The sequence below is a fragment of the Mirounga leonina genome, unplaced genomic scaffold (genome assembly GCF_011800145.1).
Source record: "Mirounga leonina isolate KUSES-001 unplaced genomic scaffold, KU_Mleo_1.0 Mir_153, whole genome shotgun sequence".
NCBI classification, from domain to species: domain Eukaryota; kingdom Metazoa; phylum Chordata; class Mammalia; order Carnivora; family Phocidae; genus Mirounga; species Mirounga leonina.
In genome coordinates this window covers 4,843,692-4,868,388 of record NW_023270387.1, presented here as the reverse complement: position 1 = coordinate 4,868,388, position 24,697 = coordinate 4,843,692, and the positions used below count along the sequence as shown (strand labels likewise).

Sequence of the window (24,697 nt, the reverse complement as noted above, 5' to 3'; positions counted from 1 at the left end):
TATTTGCCATCCGAATATCTTTTTGTAAAGTTTTTAAAATGTGTAGTGAGGGACGCCTGGGTGGCTCAGTTGGTTAAGCGACTGCCTTTGGCTCAGATCATGATCCTGGAGTCCCAGGATCGAGTCCCGCGTCGGGCTCCCTGCTCAGCAGGGAGTCTGCTTCTCCCTCTGACCCTCCTCCCTCTCATGCTCTCTCTCTATCATTCTCTCTCTCTCTCTCAATAAATAAATAAAAATCTTTAAAAAAAATAAAATGTGTAGTGATTTTGCTTCTCTCACTTCTTTCTTGGTAATTTGTATCTTTTCCCCCCTAATTAGTTCAGCTAGAGGTTTACCAATTTCATTGATTGTCCTAACCAGCTTTGGTTTCAATGAATTTCCTTATTTTTCTGTTTTTTTATTTATTTCCACTCTCATTTTTATTATTTCTTATGTTCTGCTTACTTGGGTTTAATTTGCTCTTCTTTTTCTACTTTTTTTTTTTTTTTTTTAAAGATTTTATTTATTTATTTGAGAGAGAGAGAATGAGAGACAGGCAGATGCTTAACCGACTGAGCCACCCAGGTGCCCCGTTTTTGGTGTTATTTTAATGGTTTCTTTAGATTTGATAGTATACATCTTTAACTTATCCAACGTCAGGTGGTATTACGCCACTGCTGTATGGTATAAGAACTTTACAATAGTTGATTTACATTTATCCCCTCCTGTCCTTTCTGTTAGCGTTGTCATATATTTCACTTATCCTTGTTATAAACCTCTCCTATGTTGTTACTCTGTTTGTTTGAATAGTTAGTTGAAAGAGATTTATGTAATAAGGAAAAGTGTTATATATTTACCCTTGTAGTCATCATTTTTGTTGCTCTTCCTTCTTTCGGGTTGATCCATATTTCAGTCTGGTATAATTTTTCTTCTGCCTGAAGGCTTTTCTTTAACATTGTTTCAGCTTTGTGTGTGAAACCTTCACTTGATACAGAATTCTCAGTTGACAATTCAAAGTACTTTACAGGTATTGCTGCTCTCTTCCTGCTTGGATTGTTTCTGATGAGAAATCTGCTGTTGCACTTATTGTTTCTCTGTGCCTGTGTGTCTTTCTTTTTCTCCCCACTATGGCTGCTTTAAAAGTGTTCTCTTTATCACTAGTTTTGAGCAATTTGATTATGATGTGCCCTGATGTAGGTATTTGTGTGTGTGTGTGTGTGTGTGTGTGCTTGCGATTCCCTGAGATTCTTGGTTCTCCAAGTTTTTTAGTTTTTAGTAAATTAGGAACATTTGGCCTTTGTGTCTTCTGTCTCCCATTCTTTCTTCCAGGATCTCGAGTGACATGAACAGAAGGGTATTTAAGGTTGTCTCATAGCTCTGAAGCTCTTTTTATTTTTTAAAATTATTTTTCTCTCTTTTGTTTCATTTTGCATGGTTCCTAAGGTTTCAAGTTCACAAATTTTTTCTTTGCAGTTTAATCTTCCATGAACCCTATCTACTGTATTTTTTATCTCAGACGTTGTAGTTTTCAACTGTAGAAGTTCAGTTCTGATCTATTTTATATCTTAGTTGTTTGTAACTTTTCAAACATATGGAATACAGTTACAATAATAACTTTTACTGTTCTTATCTGCAGTTTCTTACATCTGAATCAGTTTTGGGTTGATTTTGATTGATAATTTTTTCTCCTAATTGTGGGTCTTATTTTTCTATGTCTTTGCATGTCTGGTAGTCTTTGGTTGGATACTAGATATCATGAATTTTACCTTGTTGAGTGCTAAATATTTTTTCATTCTGGTAAATATTCTTGAGCTTTGTCCTGGGGCGACATGGTTAGGTTAGTTGGAAACTGTTGGCTCCTTTAGACTCTTGCTTTTAACATTGGTTCAGTGGGCTTAGATCAACATTTATTCTAGAGTTTATAATTTCCCAGTAATGAAGAAAGACCCTTAATACTTTACCCAGTGCTTTCTGAATTATGAGTTTTGCTAGACTGGCTAGTGGGACCAGGCACTGTTCCCAGGAATGCTGAATACTGTTCCTCTAATCTTTGGGATGGTGCTTTCCCCGACTACGGGTAGTTTCTTGCTGAATATTTAAGGGGAACTCTCCACACTTTTCTGCAATTCTCTCACTGTGCAGCTTTCTCCTCTCTTTGGTTGCCTTGGAGTTCTCAAGTCTTAGCTATGTCTCTTTCGCTAAGGAGTCCTTCAGGCTCGGCCTACATTCCCCTTCCTTGTGCTGCAGGAATCTTTCATAAGGGCTTCTTATATGCCAGGTTTCTGACCTTGGCTGGAAATTTCTCTTGTCTTCAGAGTATTGGTTTGGCACATGATCTTAGTTATAAATTAGTTTATGTTGTTTGAGTTATTCAGGGTTTATTTTGCAAGAGAACATACGGTCATTGTTTTTATTCTTTGAATGCAGTTAAATATATCATTTCCTGGTTACAGTTTCTTAAGTAATTATCACACCAAACAAGAATTGCCCCAGCCATGTAGAATTATGGCCTGATTCTAGTGTTTTAATTTTCTTTTGTTTGTTTCCTTTTTAAAATGAGTATGGAAATGTTAGTAAAAAATAGTTGACATATTATTTATCTCATTGTTGCTAGGACTTTGGTCAGTTATTGTTATAATTGCCATAGGCCATTGCGGCATTCTAACAGAGAACCTTAAACTGTTGATTTTTGGTGAATCATTGAAGCTTTGGTTTTTTTTTTTTTTTTTTTTAAGGTTTTAGAATCATGATCTATTGATCCTAAGTATTTTGTTGAGGTCAATTAAAATAACATTTGAGTCTTGATGTTGTTACTTGCAGTGTTCCTATATTTCATATGCTCTTAATCTGTCTTGTTCAAGCAGAGGTGGTCCTGAGGATGATTCCATCCACATCTTGAGTGTTGATGAGAAGAATAAATTGGGAGCCAGGATTATCAAGGCAGAGATGATAGGAAATATGGTAAGTCTTCTGTGTCATTCTTAGGAGAATAGAAATTAACTCTTTAACTTCTTACAAGTAATTTTGGAAGTTTCTTCACAGTGTGGATATAGCACAGAATGAAAAATAACTGCTGCTTATTGATTCTTTAAAGAAATTCTTGAACTTTTTTTATCTTTTTTTTTTAAAGATTTTAAAAATTTATTTATTAGAGAGCGAGCGAGCGAGAAACAGCATGAGAGGGGAGAGGGTCAGAGGGAGAAGCAGGCTCCCCCCTGAGCAGGGAGGGATGTGGGACTCGATCCCAGGACTCCAGGATCATGACCTGAGCCGAAGGCAGTCGCTTAACCAACTGAGCCACCCAGGCGCCCAAGAAATTCTTGAACATTTCTAAAAACAGTTCTGTCCATTCTAAATAAAGTGTCTACTTTTCCTGTCAGATTTTTAAAAATTAAGATCCTAGGGAACAAAATGTTTTTAAAATTTCCTTTCTACTTTGCAATTTTAGTGTAGCATATTTGAGGGAGATGAAGATGTCATTGTTTTCTTTCCCTGTTTTAGTCACATGTTATTAAGAGTGTGTATTGCTTTCTTAGATTCCCTTACTTAGGAACCTAACAAATGAGCTTCTAAAAAAGATGATTAATTCATTTGTCCAAATTTTAATGGAATATGTTTATGCCTGATAAGCGTTAGATGCTTTGTATAGGTTAGCTCATTTAATTTCCATAATAGTGTTACGATTTAAGACTGATTTACCCCAGAATTCAGTAGAAAGTAGGGAGGATTTGGTGAGAGCTACACCTATCTCTGTTTATCGATTATTTGTGTGTTAGGGCGTCGCATTTCTGATACATGTTACGTCGTGCATGGCAGAATAGCGAAGCCAGACAGCTTCCCGTGTCTTGACGGAGTCGATTCCCTCACAGGCATATACTCATCACAAGCCCAAACGGCAGTGAGCTTCACGTGATCTTGCCCTTGGTTGTACGGCCAGTGAGGCACCGTTCGGTGGAGTACAGGTGGCCAAACAAGGTGCTTCTATTCTTACTAGATTTTATGTCTCTTAAAAGGCATATCGTGCATACGTTGCTCTTTCTCTTTGAATCTGGACTTTGGTAACACTGAACTTCAGCTCAGCCCAGATGAGAGAGACAAACCAACAAAAACAATAATAATAGCAGAAAATAAAGTTTGAGTTTTGAGAGCACAAAGGAGTTAGTTTGAAATAATGAAGGAGAGGTCACCAAGTTAGGTTAATTTGTGTTAAAAGAGGTGTTCCTTTGGTCATGGAACCACTGCAGTGGAGAATACTCTTTGCTTGTCATATACTTCTATTTGTTTAATTTATTTTTTCATGTGTCAGTTGTTTTATACAAATTTCTAAAGACTTCCTATAATAAAAATGAAATATATTCAGAGTTCTTATTTAAATTACCCAACAATACAGGAAGTACTATTTTAAATCTTGTTAAGGATTTCTTGTTACAATAACTGAAATTTTGAGTAATGGATGTTTATAATATCAAAAGAATTATAAAAATGTCATTTTTTTTTTTAAAGATTTTATTTATTTGAGAGAGAGAGAGAGAGAGAGAAACAGCATGGGAGGGGGGAGGGTCAGAGGGAGAAGCAGGCTCCCTGCTGAGCCGGGAGCCCGATGTGGGACTTGATCCCAGGACTCCGGGATCATGACCCGAGCTGAAGGCAGTCGCTCAACTAACTGAGCCACCCAGGCGCCCCAAAAATGTCGTTCTTAAGGTTAGGTATTTTCTCTATGCCCCTGTTTCTCCCCTAGAGTATATGTCCTTGTAATTATTTACCTTCAAAGCATAAACAAGTGGCGCAGGTCTCTGAGAACTGTGGAACTGAGATACATTCATTAAAAAGCAATTTACCAGGCTGTGAGTTGGTAACTGAATTTAGATTATGGCCACATGGGTGTTCACCATGCTCTTTTCCCTTCTGTCGTATAAATTTGAATTTATGCACTGAGGAATTAAACTATATGTGACACATTTTTCTTATTTTTCCCTTTGAAGGAATTAGCGGAACGACTTAAAGCTCAACTTGAAAAGGCAAATAAATTCAAAGGAACTGTAACACAGATATCCTCAAAAGAATCTGGGGTAGGGGTAAGTAATGAAAGTTTGTTTGTAGGTATGTGATTACCTTGCATAGTACTATTACTCGGCAGTGGTAATACTTTACTGTAAAATGTTTGTGTATCTGTGTCAGTGTGTTTATATGTGTGTTTGCTTGTTTTTGAAATTTATTTTCATATGTATTGTCTTATGTTCCACCTCTGTGTCCTGGTGGGAAAGAGAGGCCTGGTTTTATTTTGGACTCTGCCATTTACTGACTCTGACTTCGCAGAAAACACACTGGTCCTTAAATTCTTCCCCCTAGAGAATGAGAGACTGGAATTTGGTATCTGTTCCATATAAAACAAATTATCGTGTTCGAGGATTCATTCGTCTTTTGGTTAGTGAACAGAACAGATAAAAGCACCTGCCCGCATGGAGTCTCGTTTGGGTAAGGAGAGGCAATAAACGACACACGTAAGAAATTGTACAGCATATTAGATAGAACGTTCGACACCCATGGAAGGCCAGTGGGGGTCTTGAGTGCCCGGTGTGTTGGTGGCTTTGAGGACACAGGCTAATTGTGGTTGAAAAAGTGACACTGATGCGAAGATTTGAAGTGGAACAGCGGATCTGTCTGGGTGAAGAGCACTCTGGGCATGAGGAGCAGAGGGTTCCCGAAGATGGGGACATGTGTGATGTGTAGTAGGAACCGCAAGGAGCCCAGTGTTGCCAGAGTGGAACAGAAGGAAGACGGGGAAGTAGAAGACCCAGGTTAGAGAGGCCGTGGGAGCCTGATCATGTGGAACTTGAAAGTCAGGGTAAGGAAGTGGATTTTATTCTGAGTGAGATGGCATTGAAGGGTTTCCAGTGGAAGATTTATTTTGGCAGGACCATCCTGTCTTGTTTGTTAAGCATAGACTGAAGGAGTGGAAGAGCAGAACCTGGAATCTAGAAAGGCTCTGACAATAATCACACAAAGAATGGTAATGGCTTTGACCAAGAGAGTAGCCCCTGAGGTGGTTAGAAGTGGTTAGGTTCTTATATGCATAAATGTTTCCTGGATGCATTTTGAAAGGAGAGTGGACAGGATTTTTATGATGGTTTAGATGGGAGGGTGTATGAGATACAGAGGGGACGCCAAGTGACTTCAAAGGTTTTAGCCTGAGAAGCTGGAAGACTAGAGTGGCCGTTCTTGGCTGTGTCGAAAGACGGGGAGTCTGTTCTGGGGTAAAGAGTAGTAGTTCTATTTTAGATACATTGAGTTTGGATGTCTTTTAGATGTGGAGCAAGTGGAGACATCAGGGAGGCAGGTTGATGTTGAGAGTTGGAGGAAGCCTGAGCTGGAGATAGAAATTGGGGAGCTCTTGACATTAGAGACGGTATTTAAATCCATGATACCACATGAAATAGGCACAGGAGTAAGCGTAGCTAGGAAAAGGTGGAAGGCTGAACTGGGTGTATTACAGTGTTGAGAGGATTGTAATGAGGTTTGTAACTGATTTTAAAGGACTGCTCTCAAAGATTAATATATATAATTTAATGTCTGCGTGTGAGGAGATGAGAATGTGTGAAGTCAATTCCATAGGGTTTTCTGCAAGCTTATTGAGGGTTTAGATCATAGGGGAGAGTATGTTTATGAAACTGGCTGTTTTGACAACGCTGTGCTAGCTCATGTTTTTAAAAAGTGGTTAATGTAGAATTTCTTACGCAGATTAAGGAGTTGAGAGTGAGATGCTGCGTGTAGAATTAAGAAGTAGCTGAGTGTGGGGCGCTGTACGGTCTGTCTTCCACACTTCAGCCACACGGTTGTTTTCATGCCTCCTTGTGGTCATAATACTTCTGTAGTCTAGCACTTGCGTGTGGTTTCTTTGTGCTAACTCTGATAAACGCTAGATCTTCCTACGCTATGGCCCTCTGCAGACCAGCCCGCTTTCCAGCCTCACCGCCAAGACGCTCATAGGTAACGTACGTGTCTCTGACATTTACATATGCTGTTAATTATCTGTGCCAGATACCAACCTCTCGAGGCTTGTCCACTTTTCAGTTTGTCTTTACTTCCTTCTGAAGCCGTTTCTCTCATCCTCCCAAAAAGTTGTAACCTGTTCTTGTTTTGAAACTTTGAAGACCCTTAAAGTATTTTCTGTGGAATTTATCTCTTCACATGGTATGTATTTGTATTCTTGTCATTGCCCTGTAATCTATACCTGTTTCTTTCCTGACACTTGTCACTTTATACAAAAGGGTTCCAAAGCTGTGGCTGGACTTCAGAGAGTTCTTGAAATTGAAGGCAATTCAACTGAAAAAATTGAAGCAGGTCTTTTAAATAACTTTTTTTTCCTGCTGGTTTAAGGATATCATATAGTAACTGACAGACTATATCTCATCCCTTAAGCACATAACTTTATAATATTACTGATATCTGTGATTTTTAGCTCCTCCTAGCTTTTCAGCGGTGGACCTCATCACCCAGTGGAGTAGGATTCAAAGTTGTATTCCAGGTAGTACACAATATTGACTTTGGGTTTGTCAACTCTTTAGGAAACTGAATAGCCTTGAAGCTTCATCTAGAAAGATTTTCATTCTAAGGATTCTTTGACCACAAAGAAAAATTGTTGTCTTCTCTGCAGAGATGATACATGTGCGCATTCTGTTCGAGCTTTATCAGACACATGCAAAACAAACCTCTACGCACAATTCTGAAGGAATTCTCTGCTGCCAGTCAAATTGTTTATTCTCTCAAGGCCAGGGCCTTGACTTAACTGCCTTTCAGAGTAGTTTTGTTCAGAAATAAGAGTAGAATACGAAGTTGTTTACTACCTCACAGAAATTTCCTGACTCATTAGAGGAAAGTCTTGAGATGCTTCTTATAAAAATTTTGCTCTTTGGGAGAAGATCCCATTCATAGAACAGTTGAGCAGAAAGGAGGGCTTTCATGGCACAGTTTGTGTTAGAAACGTTAGGCTCTGTGAACAAGGTAAATCTCTCGATTCGGCAATCTATGAGTATTGTTCTGGCTTTAGTAAAAACCACCAGCACTTGTAATTATTAGTTTGCTTGTTTCTCTTCCCTTTAGAGAGTGAACTGTTCAGTAGTTAGAGGAGTGTTTCTCTCAGTTCATACCTTGTGCCTTGAGTCGTGCATGGCACGTTCGTAGACAACCAAGAGATACTTGAAGTATTTGTTGTATGAATGCCTTCAATTTATTTGGTCACTTAGAGTTTTCTTTTGTAACTCTTTTTTTTTTTTTTTTAAAGATTTTTATTTATTTATTTGAGAGAGAGAGAGAGCACATGAGAGGGGGGAGTGGGAGAGGGAGAAGCAGACTCCCTGCCGAGCAGAGAGCCTGATGCGGGACTCGATCCCGGGACTCCAGGATCATGACCTGAGCTGAAGGCTTAACCACCTGAGCCACCCAGGCGCCCCTTCTTTTGTAACTCTTAAAAATGACCCATGAACTTCGGAATCCTCTGGTCCGGCCTCCCTCGAGTGTACGTCCTTATTGAAACAGCCCCACTGCATAGTATTTCCGTCTAACCGGTGCTTGGACACTGAGTGATGAGTTCTGGAAGACTACCTATTCTCTATCAGGACAGATCGAATCCTAGTTCTTTAATGTAACAGATCCTAATCTGCCTTCCCGTAACTTCTCCCTGTTAATAGTCCTTCAGGGAATCACATGGTGGACACATTTAATCTAAGGGAATTCAGCTCCAAATCCAGTTTACCGTTTGGGGTGGATAATGAACTAGTTATTGTGTGATGTGCTCAGGTTTTGTTTGCATAGCTGGCAAAAAAGAGATATGTTTTTATAGTCCTGAAAGAAATTGAGGAATTAACGGAAGGCCTTAGAGGGCCTTGGAGAAACATTAACTAATGAATAATTAAAGAAACAAGCTCATTTGTGGCATTTTGTACATAAAGTCAGGTCCAGTATTTCCAATAGTAGTTTGACCATACTTGACCTTAACACTGTCTTTTGACTCTGATTCTTGAATACATTGTGAGTTCACTATAATACAATCACTGTGATTTCCAGAGTATGGGTACGCCTAGACTGTTTTACTGTGTTTTGGCATCCCAGTCTCTGCAGCTGATCCTCATAAACATAGTAAAAGAGAAAAAAAATTAATTACAAGATTGAAATAACTGTCGTGTTGAAGCTTTGCCTTTCATTTTTAAGCAGTGAGGTTGGGCCTTTATTCAATAAATACTTCTCAGTTCCTTCTTTGCAGCAGTCACTTAAGTCACTTACGTTCTCAGTTTTCTAAGTCGAGTATTTGCATTTCCGCCACTGCTTACCATGTTACGTTACGGTAGGTATACTTTACTTGGTAGTAGCCTTTCCTGCCACGGAAGAGGAGCACAGAGATATTCTCTGCCTTTGGTCATTCAGCTCGTTTCTTCCCTAGCCAAGCAAAACAAGTCCGTGGCTGTACCTATTTTGTATACGGTTCTACTTCTTTTATTACCATCCCCAAATTATCTCATTTCTGTGGTCTACAATTAGAAATGTTACCTATGTTACTAGAGGGCTTATTTCTTTAAATAAACTATTTCTAAGGAGTCAACATTTTAAGCTAAATTAAAGCCAAACAATTTCATAGATGATATGTAAATACAAACACATTTTTTAGTAACATGGAATCTTATATCTGTTCATTCTTCTTGCATCTTGCATCAAATTCTTCATGAAATAGTGTTGGCATTACCTGCTAAATATTTCTAAATCTGCTGTTTGCTTTTCTTATCTGCCCCATCAACTCTTTATGCCTGTCAGCTCTTTGTCATCATCATCTAGACCTCTGAGTGGCTTTCCCTCCAGGCTCATTGCCTTTGCACAAAGCATTTCCTTTGCTTAGAATATTATTCTTCTTTCCCTCTGTTCCCTTAGTTACCTCCTGTTCATCCTTTAGATCTTAACTCAGACATCATATTTTCCTTTGGAAAGCATTCTCTCTGGAAAGAAAACTTATAAATAAGATCAATTTTACAAATATATAATTACAGCTTTGATGGTCCTCCAAAGGAAAAGTATAGAAGTTTGGGGATAGCGAAGAGGACCCAGTGCAATCTGGGCATCCAGAGAATGTTTTGAGGCTGTAGCCATTATTTTTGGCTCTTATCACCATGTTTGTAACTTTGCCAAAGGAAAAGCTTTTCTCTTTATGACAACTGTCTGTAAGACTTATTTCTAAGCCACAGAAATAATCTTTAGCATGGCTTCTAAGTATTATCCTGGGTGTGAGTGATGACCCATAGACACCAGTCACTGAGTAGGAAATATACCAGCTTTAATGACTCGTTGGCCATATTTAATTGTTAATGCCATCTGGGGTAGGATTTTTTTTTTTATTGTTTTGTGAAGAATATTCTCTCAAATGTAATAATTTAGAACAACTTGTAATTATTTTGGATAGTTGTGATTGTATATGTATCACATTGAGTTTTGGTATGAAGAATTCTCTTGTGGACTCTCTCAAGTTGTGAACCAGGGTCCTCCAGTAGTTACTGAAGCCATAACTAGTTAGTTGGTTTTCTTGGAGAAGGAAGAATGACCCAGGAGCAACCTCTTTCTTCCATCAGTTCACCTCTGTTCCCTCAAATGCTCGTCAGTCCACTATCATCATTGTTTCATTGTTTTTGGTTGTTTTTTTCTGTTGTATAATTAAATTTAAGGGCAATAGTGAGTCCTGAGACTGCCATGTTCTCTTGAAGGGTTTGCTTCTAATACATTGTTTTCTGGATTTCTGGGGGTGGGGGGAGGGCATGGAAGAATGAGGTCATGGATTGATACTGTATATTTGCAATTTAAGGGTACAATTTTAAGTGAAACAAGTCAACCCCAAAGTAAATTTTATCCTTTTATGTATTTAAAAATTACTTTGGCTGTACTGTAGTATGCATAATTACAAGTTAGTTATAAGAAATCAAATTTAATGTGTTTTTAGGAAAGCTAAAAATAAAATTCTTTTAAAATGCTGTTTTCTTATTTTGGGGCTGATTGTTTTATTGAGGGGCTTCAGGGAAAGATCAAAGGGCTGGTAGCACAATGAGATCCGATGTCCTCGGCCCAGCTGTGATCTTCTCAGCTTTATAGTTGCCGAAAACAAAATGCAGTTTTCACTTTTGTAGTGCATAGTACGTATGCACATACCAAACATGTTCTGAGTACAATAATTGTAGTCGACAGTTGCTAATAAAGATTTATGAGGAAGAGAAAATAAAATTAGTTGAGTCGAACTAAACACAAAAAAAACCAAGAAAACAAAACACTTGAAATTATATCATGATGAGTCATAGGAAAAGTTTATGGTATTTGCTATGTTCCTTTCTATCCAGAAATATCCAGTATGTTATCCATGTGTGATTCTCTGAATGAATTCTAAATATTAAGTGATAAAACATAGTTTGGTTTAGAAATCTGTGCAATCAGAGCGTTATAGGATATGTTTAATAAAGAATTATTACCTTAAGAAAACCACTTTGCTTCTAATTCCTTTAATAATATTTTTTACTTAGGTTCTGTTTCTGAGTTTATTTCATTAAATTTCAAGATACAATTTTATTTTTCAGGACAGTGGTATTAACTGATGTGTATAGTATTACAGCTACTAGCATTATTAATAGTAATAGATGATATTTTTCGAGGGCATGCTATATGCCAGGACTTGTTTTAATCATTTATTTATAGAAATTTATTTAGTTCTCATTAAAGTTCTGTGAAGTCATTTATCTTCATTTTTTGAATAAATTGAGTGCAGGATGATGTGGGTCTACTTAAGTTTTAATTTGGTGGCAAGAAATGAGGTCAGGTCTGTGTGTGTAATTTACAATTATTTAAAGTAAATAAAAATTATTTAAAATAATTCCTTTGACATAGATTAATGAGCTGATTTTTGAAATGTAAAAAGAGAATCTTACCTAGATGTTGAAACCGGTTTCATATGTGACAGTTATGTAAGCTCAAATACAAAAATTTAAGTTGCCTAGAAATGCTCACACAATTAGATAGAAAATTTCTATTATATGGGCGCCTGGGTGGCTCAGTTGGTTAAGCGACTGCCTTCGGCTCAGGTCATGATCCTGGAGTCCCGGGATCGAGTCCCTCATCGGGCTCCCTGCTCAGCGGGGAGTCTGCTTCTCCCTCTGATCCTCCCCCCTCTCATGCTCTCTCTATCTCATTCTCTCTCAAATAAATAAATTAAAAAAAAATTTTCTATTAGTATATGGACTTTAAAAATAAACTAAAGTATATTTTTATTTTTATATTCTTAGGTGACTTTTAATTATAATATGTATTCTTTGTAGAAATGTGGAAAATGCAAAAAAACTTAAAGGAGAAAATAAATCACCCCGAATTCTACCACTCAGGGATTATACACTGATAAAAAAATTTTTAAAAATATTTTATTTATTTATTTGAGAGAGTGAGAATGAAAGCACATGAGAGGGGGAAGGTCAGAGGGAGAAGCAGACTCTCCGCTGGGCTGGGATCCCGATGTGGGACTCAATCTCGGGACTCCAGGGATCATGACCTGAGCAGTCACTCAACCAGCTGAGCCACCCAGGTGCCCCTAAAATATTTTAAAGTATTTCCCTCCAGGTTTATTTCCTTCCTTCCTCCCTTCCTTCTGTCCTTCCTTCCTTCCTAATAATATGTTAAATATTTTTGCACAATTGACAAAGCAATGCAAAAAAGACAAAAAATCTACATTTAAAAAATATTTTTGATGTTTTCCTCAAGTCTCTGTCCATTGTAACTATGAAAGCACATGCACAATTTTACATAATTATAGTCTTTTTTTATTCTGCTTTTCTCTACTCATCTGTCAACAGCGTTTTTCCATGCTGCACAGTTATTTATTATTAAATGAAATTGTAATCATATCAGCATATTTTGTGTCCCAATAATACAATTTCTAAAATTTATTTTAGGAAGGGAGACTGAAGAGATTCACAATGACCTATTTCTCCCTGCAAATTTGCCTGCCCACTCCCCCACCAAAAATCACATTTCTCTTAGCAGTTACTCAGAACTTTAGCCATTCTCCCCAGATTCCCTGCTTTATTCTTAGCAGTCACTTTGCTTCCTACCTGATGATTGGGAAAGTAGAAATTATAAGGTTGGATGTTTTCAGTGTCTGTCTGTTGTCCGTGTCTCCAGAACATTAGTCTTTCTGCATCTCTCATCTGGCAGTGGGAAAAGTGTTTTCATTTCCTCGAAGGCCAGGTTCTTTACCAGTGCTCTGATCTTATTCCTTTTCTAGCCTTTAGAACCACTTCCCACCTTCTCTTGTGTGGAATCTTTAATTTCTCTCTTTGGCCCCTTTCTCATTACTTACAAATACGCTTAAGTTGCTGTGTCTCTAAACAAACAACTTTCTATTTTCTTAGCAACTTCATTGTCCTCCTCTGGCAAACCAGCAGGGCAAGGTGGTCTGGGCAAAGGAGCATGGGTGAGGGTGCAGAGGTGAGAGGGAGATGGTGTCATCTGACGATGGTGGCATCTTCTGAATGGCTACAGAGTGAGGTATGAGTGAGGGAAGAGGAAGAAGGGATTGGATAGGTAAGCAAGGATCTCTGTTCTCATCCTGGCTGTATCTCTTAGTTTCACTGTTCTAGTTAACATCTTTTTGTGGATGATCTGAGCTCTATGCTGAGCTCTGAACTAGTGTTTTCAGTTGTCTGCCTGACTTTTAAGGGTGTCCCTAACTTCAGAATGTATAAAACCATCCCCTTTACATACATAATTTTCTTTCTCTTTTTAAAAAATTTTTTTAATTTAAATTCAATTTAATTAACTTTTACAGTATTATTAGTTTCAGAGGTAGAATTTAGTGATTCATCAGTTACATATAACACCCAGTGCTCATTCAATCAGGTGCCCTCCTAATGCCCATCACCTGGTTACCCCATCCCCTCACCCTCCTTCCCTCTAGCAACCCTCAGTTTGTTCCCTAGAGTTAAGAGTTTCTTATGGTTTGCCTCCTTCTCTGTTTTCCTCTTATTTTATTTTTCCTTCCCTTCCCCTATGTTCATCTGTTTTGTTTCTTAAATTCCACATATGAATGAAATCATATGGTATTTGTCTTTCTCTGACTGACTTATTTCACTTAGCATAATACCCTCTAGTTCATTCATGTTGTTGCAAATGGCAAGATTTCATTCCTTTTGACAGCTGCATAATATTCCATTGTATATATATACCACATCTTCTTTATCCATTCATCTGTCGATGGACATCTTGGCTCTTTCCATAGTTTGGCTATTGTGGACATTGCTGCTATAAACATTGGGGTGCATGTGCCCCTTCGGATCACTACATTTGTATCTTTGGGGTAAATACCCAGTTGTGCAATTGGTGGGTCATCGGGCAGCTCTATTTTCAACTTTGTGAGGAACCTCCATACTGTTTTCCAGAGTGGTCGCACCAGCTTGCATTCCCACCAACAGTGTAGGAGGGTTCCCCTTTCTCCACATCCCCGCCAACATCTGTCATTTCCTGACTTGTTAATTTTAGCCATTCTGACAGGTGTGAGGTGGTATCTCATTAAGGTTTTGATTTGGATTTTCCTGATGCCGAGTGATATTGAGCACTTTTTCATGTGTCTTTTGGCCATTTGGATGTCTTCTTTGCAGAAATGTCTGTTTATGTCATCATTTTCTTTCTCTTACTTGCATGCTTATCCTGCTGTTTTTCTGAATTAAAAACCACGGAGAAGCTCTTAATTCCTTCTTCTGGCAGCACATTCAAGTATCACCAAGTAATATTGTTTTACTTGCCTTCCCTCCTGTACATACCTCATCCTTTTAATTTCTGCCATCACTGCTCTCGGTCACTGCCCCATCATCTCTTGCTTAGAGTATAGCAGTAACATCCTGCATGCTCTTCTTGCCACTCTTCTTTGCTCATCAGCGCGTCCTTAAATTGCCTCCAGGCTTCATCTGAATGCAGTTGTGGTAGAGTCGGAAGAACGCTGGATTGGGGCAGTTAGAACCTCAGGTCATGTCTGTTCTTACTCCTTTAGCCAAGTTAATTATCTAGAGACAGGAGCCTTTGAAATATTTTTGAGACTTTAAAATGTAATATAAATTTAAAATTTGTCTAAAACATGAATATGCCTTTACTTAGAAATCTTTCAGTGGTACTGGATCTTTGTGCTTTGTTTCCTTTACTTCTTAACCCTTTCCCGTTTTATCTTTGTTTCCAAAGACCCAGTTCACTTGTCCCCAAGAACACATTAATTTCTCCATCCCGTGTGACCTGGTCCTACTTGATTTATATTTTATCTTACTTAATAGTCTAGTGGTGATTTGTATAAACTCCCTTATTTCCTCTTTCTCCCCCTCTCCCTGCCATTTATGAATTCCTTAACAACTGGAACCATGTCTTGTTCATCGCATTAGACACATTCATGCTGTTGGATTATATAATGATAGAAGTGGTTCTGAGTGATAGGAGTTCATTGATCAAGTGGAATGAAATGAAACAGAATATTTTTAAAAAATGAAAAGTCTGCAATGTTTTTGATTTAATTTTATGCCAGTTATGGACCTGTCTTTTCAGATTGCCCAGAGTTTCATCCCACAGCTAGACAGTATCATAAAATATATTAAATCAACAGTTAAAATTGGGCTTGGTTGTTGAGTCCTTAATCAGGTACTCAGGCCTTCTCAGGAGGTGTGCAGACTTTCATTTTGGTGAAAGAGATTTTTTTGTAATTGAAAAACATATCACCAGTTAAAGGAGCATTGCCAACTTACCTTTTCTTTCAGAAAGTCAGTGTTTACCAAAATATCATTTTTATTAACTCATTTTACGAGAGAAATGGAGTAATAGAAATAGCATGTGGGATTTTAAAGCCAAAGATTTAGAGTCGAGTCTGGAGCTTCATCATTTATTATACATGATCCTTAGTAGCCTCCCTAGTAAAATGTGGCTTAATAATACCTGTGTTATAGGGCGCCTGGGTGGCTCAGTTGGTTAAGCGACTACCTTCAGCTCAGGTCATGATCCTGGAGTCCCGGGATCGAGTCCCTCATCGGGCTCCCTGCTCAGCAGGGAGTCTGCTTCTCCCTCTCCCGCTCCCCCCTCTTGTGCTCTTTCTCTCTCTCACTCTCTCTCTCAAATAAATAAATAAAATCTTTAAAAAAAAATAATAATACCTGTGTTATAAGGTTCTTAAAATTAAATGAGATATATTTTAGAACTTTATGAAATTATACAAACATTAATTTCTCTTTGGAAAAGTTGTCTTGGTTTGTTTTTATTTTTTTTAATTTTTAATTTTATTTTATTAATATATAATGTATTATTTGTTTCAGAGGTACAGGTCTGTGATTCATCAGTCTTACACAGTTCACAGTGCTCACCGTAGTACATACCCTTCGCAGTGTCCATCACCCAGTTATCCCCTCCCCCCACCCCCCTCAGTTTGTTTCCTGAGATTGAGTCTCTTATGGTTTGTCTCCCTCTCTGGTTTCATCTTGTTTCATTTTTCCCTCCCTTCCCCTATGATCCTCTGTCTTGTTTCTCAAATTCCTCATATCAGTGAGATCATATGATAATTGTCTTTCTCTGAATGACTTATTTCGCTTAGCATAATACCCTCTAGTTCCATCCACGTCATTGCAAATGGCAAGATTGGTTTGTTTTTAAATAGGAAAAATATAAGGCAGTTTTCAGATTTCGTTGCTGTTGTTGATGTATTAAATAACCTATCTTGTCCTTAAATTTATCTATTTCATAAGTATCAAAATAACCTTTTTTTTTAATATCCAAAAGAACTCTATTATTTTAGTGTGGAAAGATTCCAGAATGTCAGTTAACACTTAAAAAATTTCTTAGGGGCGCCTGGGTGGCTCAGTTGGTTAAGCGTCTGCCTTCGGCTCAGGTCATGATCTCAGGGTCCTGGGATCGAGTCCCGCATCGGGCTTCCTGCTCAGCAGGAAGCCTGCTTCTCCCTCTCCCACTCCCCCTACTTGTGCTCTCTCTCTCGCTGTCTCTCTCTGTGTCAAATAAATAAATAAAAAAAAAATCTTAAAAAAAAAAAAAATTTCTTAATCTCCTTTCCTCCTCTCATCCCTCCCCACCTTGGCAAATGCTGGAAGGAGTCTGCTTAAAAATATAATGTAAAGGTACATGTTTCTTCATGGGTAGCTTCATATGTAAGGATTACAAGGAAGCAATGAGGAAGGAAGGAAAGGAAACCGAAGAATTGGATTGGCTTTCGTATTATGCCAGTGCCAGACATTGTATTGGTTCTAGAAAGTATCTGTTAACAAAATTAAAATTGTTAGTAGTTAGATGTGTCTCCAAATAATCTACTTCTGAAATTGTGAGGTGTAGTCTAGCATTAATTTTTACTTAGTTTTTTAGTAATCATCCTTAACAGTAATATTTAATTTTCTCAGGCTTGTACACATTTAGAATTCATCCAGCCAGCAGCTTTAGGACAAAGAGGTTAGGCAGGTCACTATAATACTAATTAATGGTATATTAATTATTATGCCAATAAATATGTGCCTCTGTTCTGATTCTAGAGCATGCTCTAGAAGAATTCCAGTGTTGACAGGGGGGCTTGAGGAGCTGAGAGGATGTGGTCCTGGCGAAGGTTTTCAGTTTGTGCTGGGCCATCTCTTACCTTCTGAATCTCAGTACTGATGTGGAGTTTCACAGGGGTCCCCACAACCTAACATGTTTGGAAAACCAGGGGGCAGCGCTCTGAGTGCTCTGACTAGAGGTGTGTTAGTGCTCTGAGGCCCTCACTCTGTACGAAAACATAGCGATCACAGACAAAATGTAAAAAGAGAATTGGAAGGGATGTAACATGCTCAAAAGGAAAGATACACTTCTCTGAACTGAACGGAAGGATAAAACAGTAAGGATCTGGAGCTTGCAGGGATCTAAGTCCAAAAATAGGCAGAGCAGCTGAGGACTGAGCTGCTCTGAGAGGGTGGGAATCAGATCCCCTCACACAGCCTCTTGAGCAGGGGCCTCATGCCAGGTGGAGGGCTCCTGAGAAAGGTCTGGAAATGGCCTGAGGACTTAGCGCTGTAGCTCCTAGGAAATGATGGAAGAAGGTAGACAGAGTCTTGAAGCCGTGACTTGGACTACGTGAAATAGCCCCAGTCTCACAGGGTGAGATGCTGTTGTAAGAACCGGGAGTCCTTGTGGACTGAGTGGAGACACTGTCAAAACAGCCTTTTACTGAAGGGTGGGAGGAGGCAGAGAAGGGAAGGAAAAAACCCTCCCATCAAGCTACACACTCGCATGCCAGAGAACATAGTAAAAAATAATTGGGATGTAAACACTCATTGCTAGTGAATTTAAAATGGCAGCACAGTCTCAAGAGGACTTTAAGGATGTTTAGTAGCTTCAGTTCTGAGAACAGAATAATATTCTAAAGAAAAAGTGAAACAGTAGTAGATGTATATGAAGAATAATAATATCCTAGACATTTTATTTTTTTTTATTTTTTTATTTTTATTTATTTATTTTTAAAGATTTTATTTATTTATTCATGAGAGACAGAGAGAGGGGGAGAGAGAGAGAGAGAGAAGCAGGCTCCCAAGGATCAGGGAGCCCGATGCGGGACTCGATCCCAGAACCCTGGGATCCTGACCTGAGCCGAAGGCAGACGTTTAACCATCTGAGCCACCCAGGCGCCCCTATCCTAGACATTTTAGAGAGGAGAGGGGGTAAATCCAAGAAAGACTCAATCAGATCAAGAAAGGTTTAGATAAATGAAAGAGAACTAAAAAGTGTAAGCTAATATTTATTGATCACTCACTTTATTCCTACACGTTGTTTTAAATGACGTGTATGTATTAATTTGTTGGATCCTAGAAATACCTTGTTATTTTGTTTATTTCTCTGAATGAAGAAGTCGAGCTAATTAAGTGACATGCAAGGTTCCGTAATGAGGCAGGGTTGGCACGTGCGCATCCTGGCCCCAGGATCCACACCAGCATGCTGTGCGCTGTGACATGGCCAGGAACCCAGTGCGGAAGAGAGAAGAGAAAACATACTGAAGAGTAGATAATGAAATTCCTGAAATAAAAGCTAAAAGTGAATAGAAGTGATAAAAAAACAGGAAAGAAATTAATAAAATAGATGAGCCTCTAGGAAGGCTGATCAAGGGGCGGGGAGAAGACACGAGTAAACAGTTCCTATGAATTGAGAAAGGGAGACGTTAACTAAGGCTGCTTACAGTCTGTCTGGTACCATCACCATGCTTCCTTTGAGCTTATAAGGTCCTGTGAATAAGTGCACAAATGAACAAATAGCCTTGAGCCAGGATACACATGTTGATGAGTGGAAAGCACTCACCGCCTCGGCTGGGAACTTGTGTGTAGTGAATAACCTGCTCTGTGGACATAATTAGAGATACAGTGGAGATTGTTTAAAAATCAGGAAAATACTGTGAACTATCATAACTGCTTATTTGTTGACATTTTAAAAGATAGAAACACGTTCTGTGGCCTTCAGTGATGACAGACTTGCAGAATACCAACTGGTGGGAAAATCTGACCTAGTGGAAGAGGGTTTCCTTTATGCACCAGATGCTACAAATAGCTTTCAAACGAACATTTAGAATTTTCAGATACCAGGCTTTGAAGCAAAGTGAGTGTGCTTTTTCCTTTCCTTTTCTTTTTAATCAGTGTGTTACACCCAAATAATGCTGGAAGCCTGTGGGAAAGAAAGGCAATGTCTTGAGCCCTTTTCAGACCTTATCCCCGTCCTGGAGGCAGCCACTTTTAGTTCTGGGGTGTTTCTTCTGGCTTGGTTGTTTCATGTATTTTTTTTTTTTTTAAAGATTTTATTTATTTATTAGAGAGAGTGAGAGAGAGAAAGAGCACAAGAGGGGGGAGCGGGAGAGGGAGAAGCAGACTCCCTGCTGAGCAGGGAGCCCGATGCGGGACTCGATCCCTGGACTCCAGGATCATGACCTGAGCCGAAGGCAGTCGCTTAACCAACTGAGCCACCCAGGCGCCCAAGCTTTACTTATTTTAAAAGATATTATTTTAAAATATTTTATTTATTTATTTGAGAGAGAGAATGAGAGACAGAGAGCACGAGAGGGAAGAGGGCAGAGGGAGAAGCAGACCCCCTGCTGAGCAGGGAGCCCGATGCAGGACTCGATCCCGGGACTCCAGGATCATGACCTGAGCCGAAGGCAGTCGCTTAACCAACTGAGCCACCCAGGCGCCCGTGTTTCATGTATTTTTCTGTATTGTCTGGCTTTATGTTAACTGTGCCAGGTTATACCTGGTTTTCATGGTGGCCGTTGTGGCCAGAAATGGACGTCAGACCTCTGTTAACAAAATGAGAGGGCTCTGGGTCCCCATTCTCTTACCCTCCCTGTTACAGCATGGATCTGTTTGTAATGCTGTCCAGCGGTTGCAAGTTTTATCTTGCTTGTTCTCAGGTAGTAAAAGTAATCATTAAATGATTTTGGATTAGGTTTATCACCTGAAGAATAGTATAGCTCAAAGGTTGGCAGACCTTTTCTCTGCAGACCGAACAGTAAGTCTGTTAGGCTTTCTGGGCTTCCCAGTGTGTGTCGCGGCAACTCAGTTACATAGGCTTGAAGCTGTCGTGGAACGAAAGCAGCCACAGCCCGTAGATGAACGAGTGAGCGTGGCTCTGTCCCTGTTCAGTGTTCTGGACACTGAAATGAGAATTGCATATACTTTTTATTCATCATGAAATATATTATTCTTTTGATTTTTCCCTCAACCATTTAATAGCGTAAAACCATTCTTGTGGGCCCGACAAACACAGGCAGCAGCTGCATTTGGCCTGTGGGCCTTCGTGTGTTGATCCTGTTGTAGATTCTAAAATAAGCCCCACGATCTGTACTAATGGAGTAGCAAACATGGAAATTGCTCAGTCTTTCTGCCTTGGGTACCCAGAGTGGGAACACATGGTGTCCCTTGGCCCAAGGAACAGAAGTAGAAAAGCGTGGAGAAGAGGAGCATAGCTGGGAGTGTGGTGGGTTAGCGATGGGAGTAGCATCAGTCTGTCCGAGGCACCAGTTTGTTAATCCCATCTGTGAACTGTCGTCGTTTTTCGTCACTGTACTCGGTGCTGTAGGAACGGGGAAGCGTATCTGTATGCTCTGGCCTGGCAAAGACAGATAGGTAGCTGTAAATAGACCAATGCTTACTGAAAAGATTATGGTCTAGCAATACAGACACGCCTACAATTATTTAGGAAGTAAAATGGACAGTAGATTTACAAAAACTATGAACTATGAACGGCTAGAGAAAAAGTGAATTTGAAGAAGGCCATCGTATTCGAATTTGAAGGCCTTACGTGGTATGTTAAGGTGCTTGGCCTTTATCCCACTATCTAGTACCGTGTTTCTCAGACTGTGCTGTAGGATCAGAGTGTTTTTTGGGGGGGGGGGGGGGGATTTTCCAGCCCATCATGAACTAACAGTTTTGTAAAACACAATAAAAATTATAGAAAAATGAAATAAAGATACTCTAAAATATAGGTCCAAATTTTAATTTAGATTGAACCAACATAAAATTACTGAAGATTATTGTAAAAGTTTATAAACACTCAGTTTTTGTACTTAACTCATTGTGGACTGATGACAAATATATCATGGCTGGTAATTCTGACTGGTACTAGTTTGTGGGCCACACTTTGAAAGGTACTGATCTCTCCTGAGTGGTATGGGGTCCCTGCAAGTTTTTCAGCAAAGAATGACATAATTACATTTGTTTTAGCATAATGAATTTTTTGTCAGTACGAGTGACAATTATGTTCAGGCTGGAAGGATGGAAACCAAGGAACCCTGGAGTCATCAATACTTGGAGTATAGCTCGAAATGGAGGAAAAAGTGAAGTTGACTTTCTTTATGCTGATTAATGCATGTAGAGAATAATTCAATAGGCTGTACACTTCTTGTAGGCAGGGACTATATTTCTTTTAGTAACTACATAAGGTAGGTACTTTTTAGAGTATTTCATGGATGAATGGGTCAGAGAGAGGTAAGGCAGAACCAGGAAAGAGTAGAGTATTTAGAAAACTGGAATAAGAGGAGTTTCAGGCTGAGACTATAATAAACAGAATCAAATACTTTCACATCAAGGAAGATGATAATTGATAAGTAGGTGTTAGATTTAGTAATTTGAAAGTCCTTAGGGAGATCAGCTTTAGCAATCTGATAAACCATCTCTGTTACCCAGTAAGAGAATGACGAGAGGTACTCTTTAAAATATAACACATCATTAATTAAGGTTAACTAATTGAAGAAGAAAAGTAGTGATAACAGCTTTACCATCTACTTAGTATTGTATGTGAATGTAAGATCAATAATTGATATGTATTTTTTCTTCCATCTTAACAGGGGAACTAAATCTCTATTAAATGGAACTGAAATTGATTTTTTAATAATTGATTCTGATTTGAGAAAAAAATTGAAGTGTGAATAATTTGCTTGGACTTGTTTCAAACTGCTTTTTAATAAAGTAGATATCTAATATTTTTTATGTGATTCTTTGTTAGAACCTTTCTAATAATTTTCATTTTTTCTCATAGACTATAAGTTTAATCTTATTCTGTACCATACCAGGCATGTATTTGGCCAGTAGTTTGTAGGAAAAAGATTATGGATTGAAAGCAAGTGGGATATAACTTCTGAAGAGTCAGAGAAGTGGAAGGCATTTTAGGGCTGTTAATGGAAAGAATAGAAGTTGTGTGGAGTATTGTTATAGCAGCTAATTTAGCAAGTTTGTTGTGTCATCTTGTTGCTTTATTTTTCTTTTCTTCTTTTTTTTTTTTTTAGAGTGTTGCATGCACTTGAGCAGGGGTGTGGTGAGGGTTGGGTGGGCAGAGGGAGAGGGAGAATCTTAAGGAGGCTCCACACCCAGCATGGAACCTGACTCCAGACTCAGTCTCATGACCCTGAGATCATGACCTGAGCTGAAATCAAGAGTCGGGCACTTAACCCACTGAGCTACCCAAGCACCCCCCTCGTTGCTTTATTTCTTATAATCAGGTTTTAGTAGCATCTTTAAATTGAAAAAACATGCGTTAAACATGACATCTACTGAATAAATTATGAACACTCCCATACAATGCCTGTATGAATATTGGTACTTAGACATCTTTTAATATTGTCTAGATGGAAACATTATTTGAAGTTTGCTTCTGTGATTGCTTTAAAAAAAATAAAAATAATAAAATGAACTTGGATTTTTTTTTCCCCAACCTTTTCTCTGAAAAGAGTGTGATCATTTTACATTATAGTGGGTAATGAAATTCCAGGAGACTGAAGATAATCTATAATTACATGTGGAAGCTAGAGTCATTTTTATGCTTTTTTTTTTGATTACTAAATATAAATATTCAATATTCTTCACAATAATTTCAAAAGTTATCTCTAAATCTGTCCATAGAATGAAGACCAAGAAGTGATCCTCGTCAGAACAGATCAGTCTGGAAGAGTGTGGCCTGTGCATACACCAGGAAAATCTCTGGAATGTAAAGGAGGAAGAAGGAAGAGACAGATGGTATGTTTAACAGAGGTCTTTGCTTATTAATTCAGAGTTCCTCTCTCCCCCTTGGCTTTCTTTGCATCAGACTACGGAATATTCTGCAGTGTAGGTTTATAATACAAATGTTAGAAGGTAGTAAATTATATTACTTTTATTCTTGGATATATCCCTTCGCATTTTACAAAATACAGTCTGATTCAACTACAGTTTTCCAATAACTGTGGTGAACATTGAATGTTTAAGGCAATTTTAATTTTGAGTGGGGAGGGGCTTAGGGAGAGAGAGAGAATCTTAAGCAGGCTCTACGCTTGGACTGGAGCCTGATGTGCGGATTCAGTCTCACAACCCTGAGATCATAACCTGAACTGAAATCAAGAGGCGTATGCTTAACTGATGGAACCACCCAGGCGCCCTGGCAATTTTAATTTTGTGTACATTTTTTTGCCATTGTTTCTAATTTTTTTTACATACTTAACATAGCTCTTAGGGAAAATCTTGTTTTATCTAATTTGAGCCATGGTGATGGGATAAGACAATAATGTCTTAATAGTAGTAGTTGCTCTGATCCTTTATAAACCTTATTTTCTTTTCCGTCTTCCAGCTCTACCAATTAGTTTTTAGCACTACGTTGAGGCTTTTGAGATGGTAAAAACAATGTATTCAGTTTTCCCAAGTTAGAATTTTTGTTATAGATTTGGAATATCATACAAGGGGGTAATTGGGTCCACAGAAGATTTGTTCATTCATAATTTTTTGTCAAATGTTTATTATTTGCCTGTTGAGTGCCTACGCTGCTGGAGATAGTAATTCTTTCAGCAAATAGAGTGGGATGGATCCCTCTTCTAATGAAATGGGAGGAATTAGGGGTTTGGAGTGGAGATGTAGCAGGAGAATAGTAAAGGTTTGGATTCCATGAAAGGACAGAACTGGCTGGGGAGTCATGGATGCGATGCCAGATGACAACTGAGCTTTTTGAGCTACCTCTGACCCAGCAGTGTGGGTACCGGGGTAAAGAGGCAGACACGTTCATTTGGGATTGAGCTTTGCCTTTCGAGTATAATGAAAGGATGAGAGGGCCAGAAATTAAGGGTCTGGAGCCAGGGAGTGATTGAAGTCATGGAATAGGAGATTTAGGCTCGTGATTTCAGGAATAGTAATGTTGGGAAGAAATACCG

The 24,697-nt window shown here is 38.7% G+C and overlaps 1 protein-coding gene across 1 annotated transcript in view; it reads left to right on the top strand.

Moving 5' to 3' along the window:
- CWF19L2 (CWF19 like cell cycle control factor 2) overlaps window positions 1-24,697 on the top strand; it is a 121,720-nt gene that overhangs the window by 43,802 nt on the left and 53,221 nt on the right. The window contains exons 9-11 of the mRNA XM_035008840.1: window positions 2,844-2,940; window positions 4,962-5,054; window positions 23,424-23,537. Coding sequence (XP_034864731.1) covers window positions 2,844-2,940; window positions 4,962-5,054; window positions 23,424-23,537 — 304 coding nt within the window. The remainder of the gene's footprint in view (window positions 1-2,843; window positions 2,941-4,961; window positions 5,055-23,423; window positions 23,538-24,697) is intronic.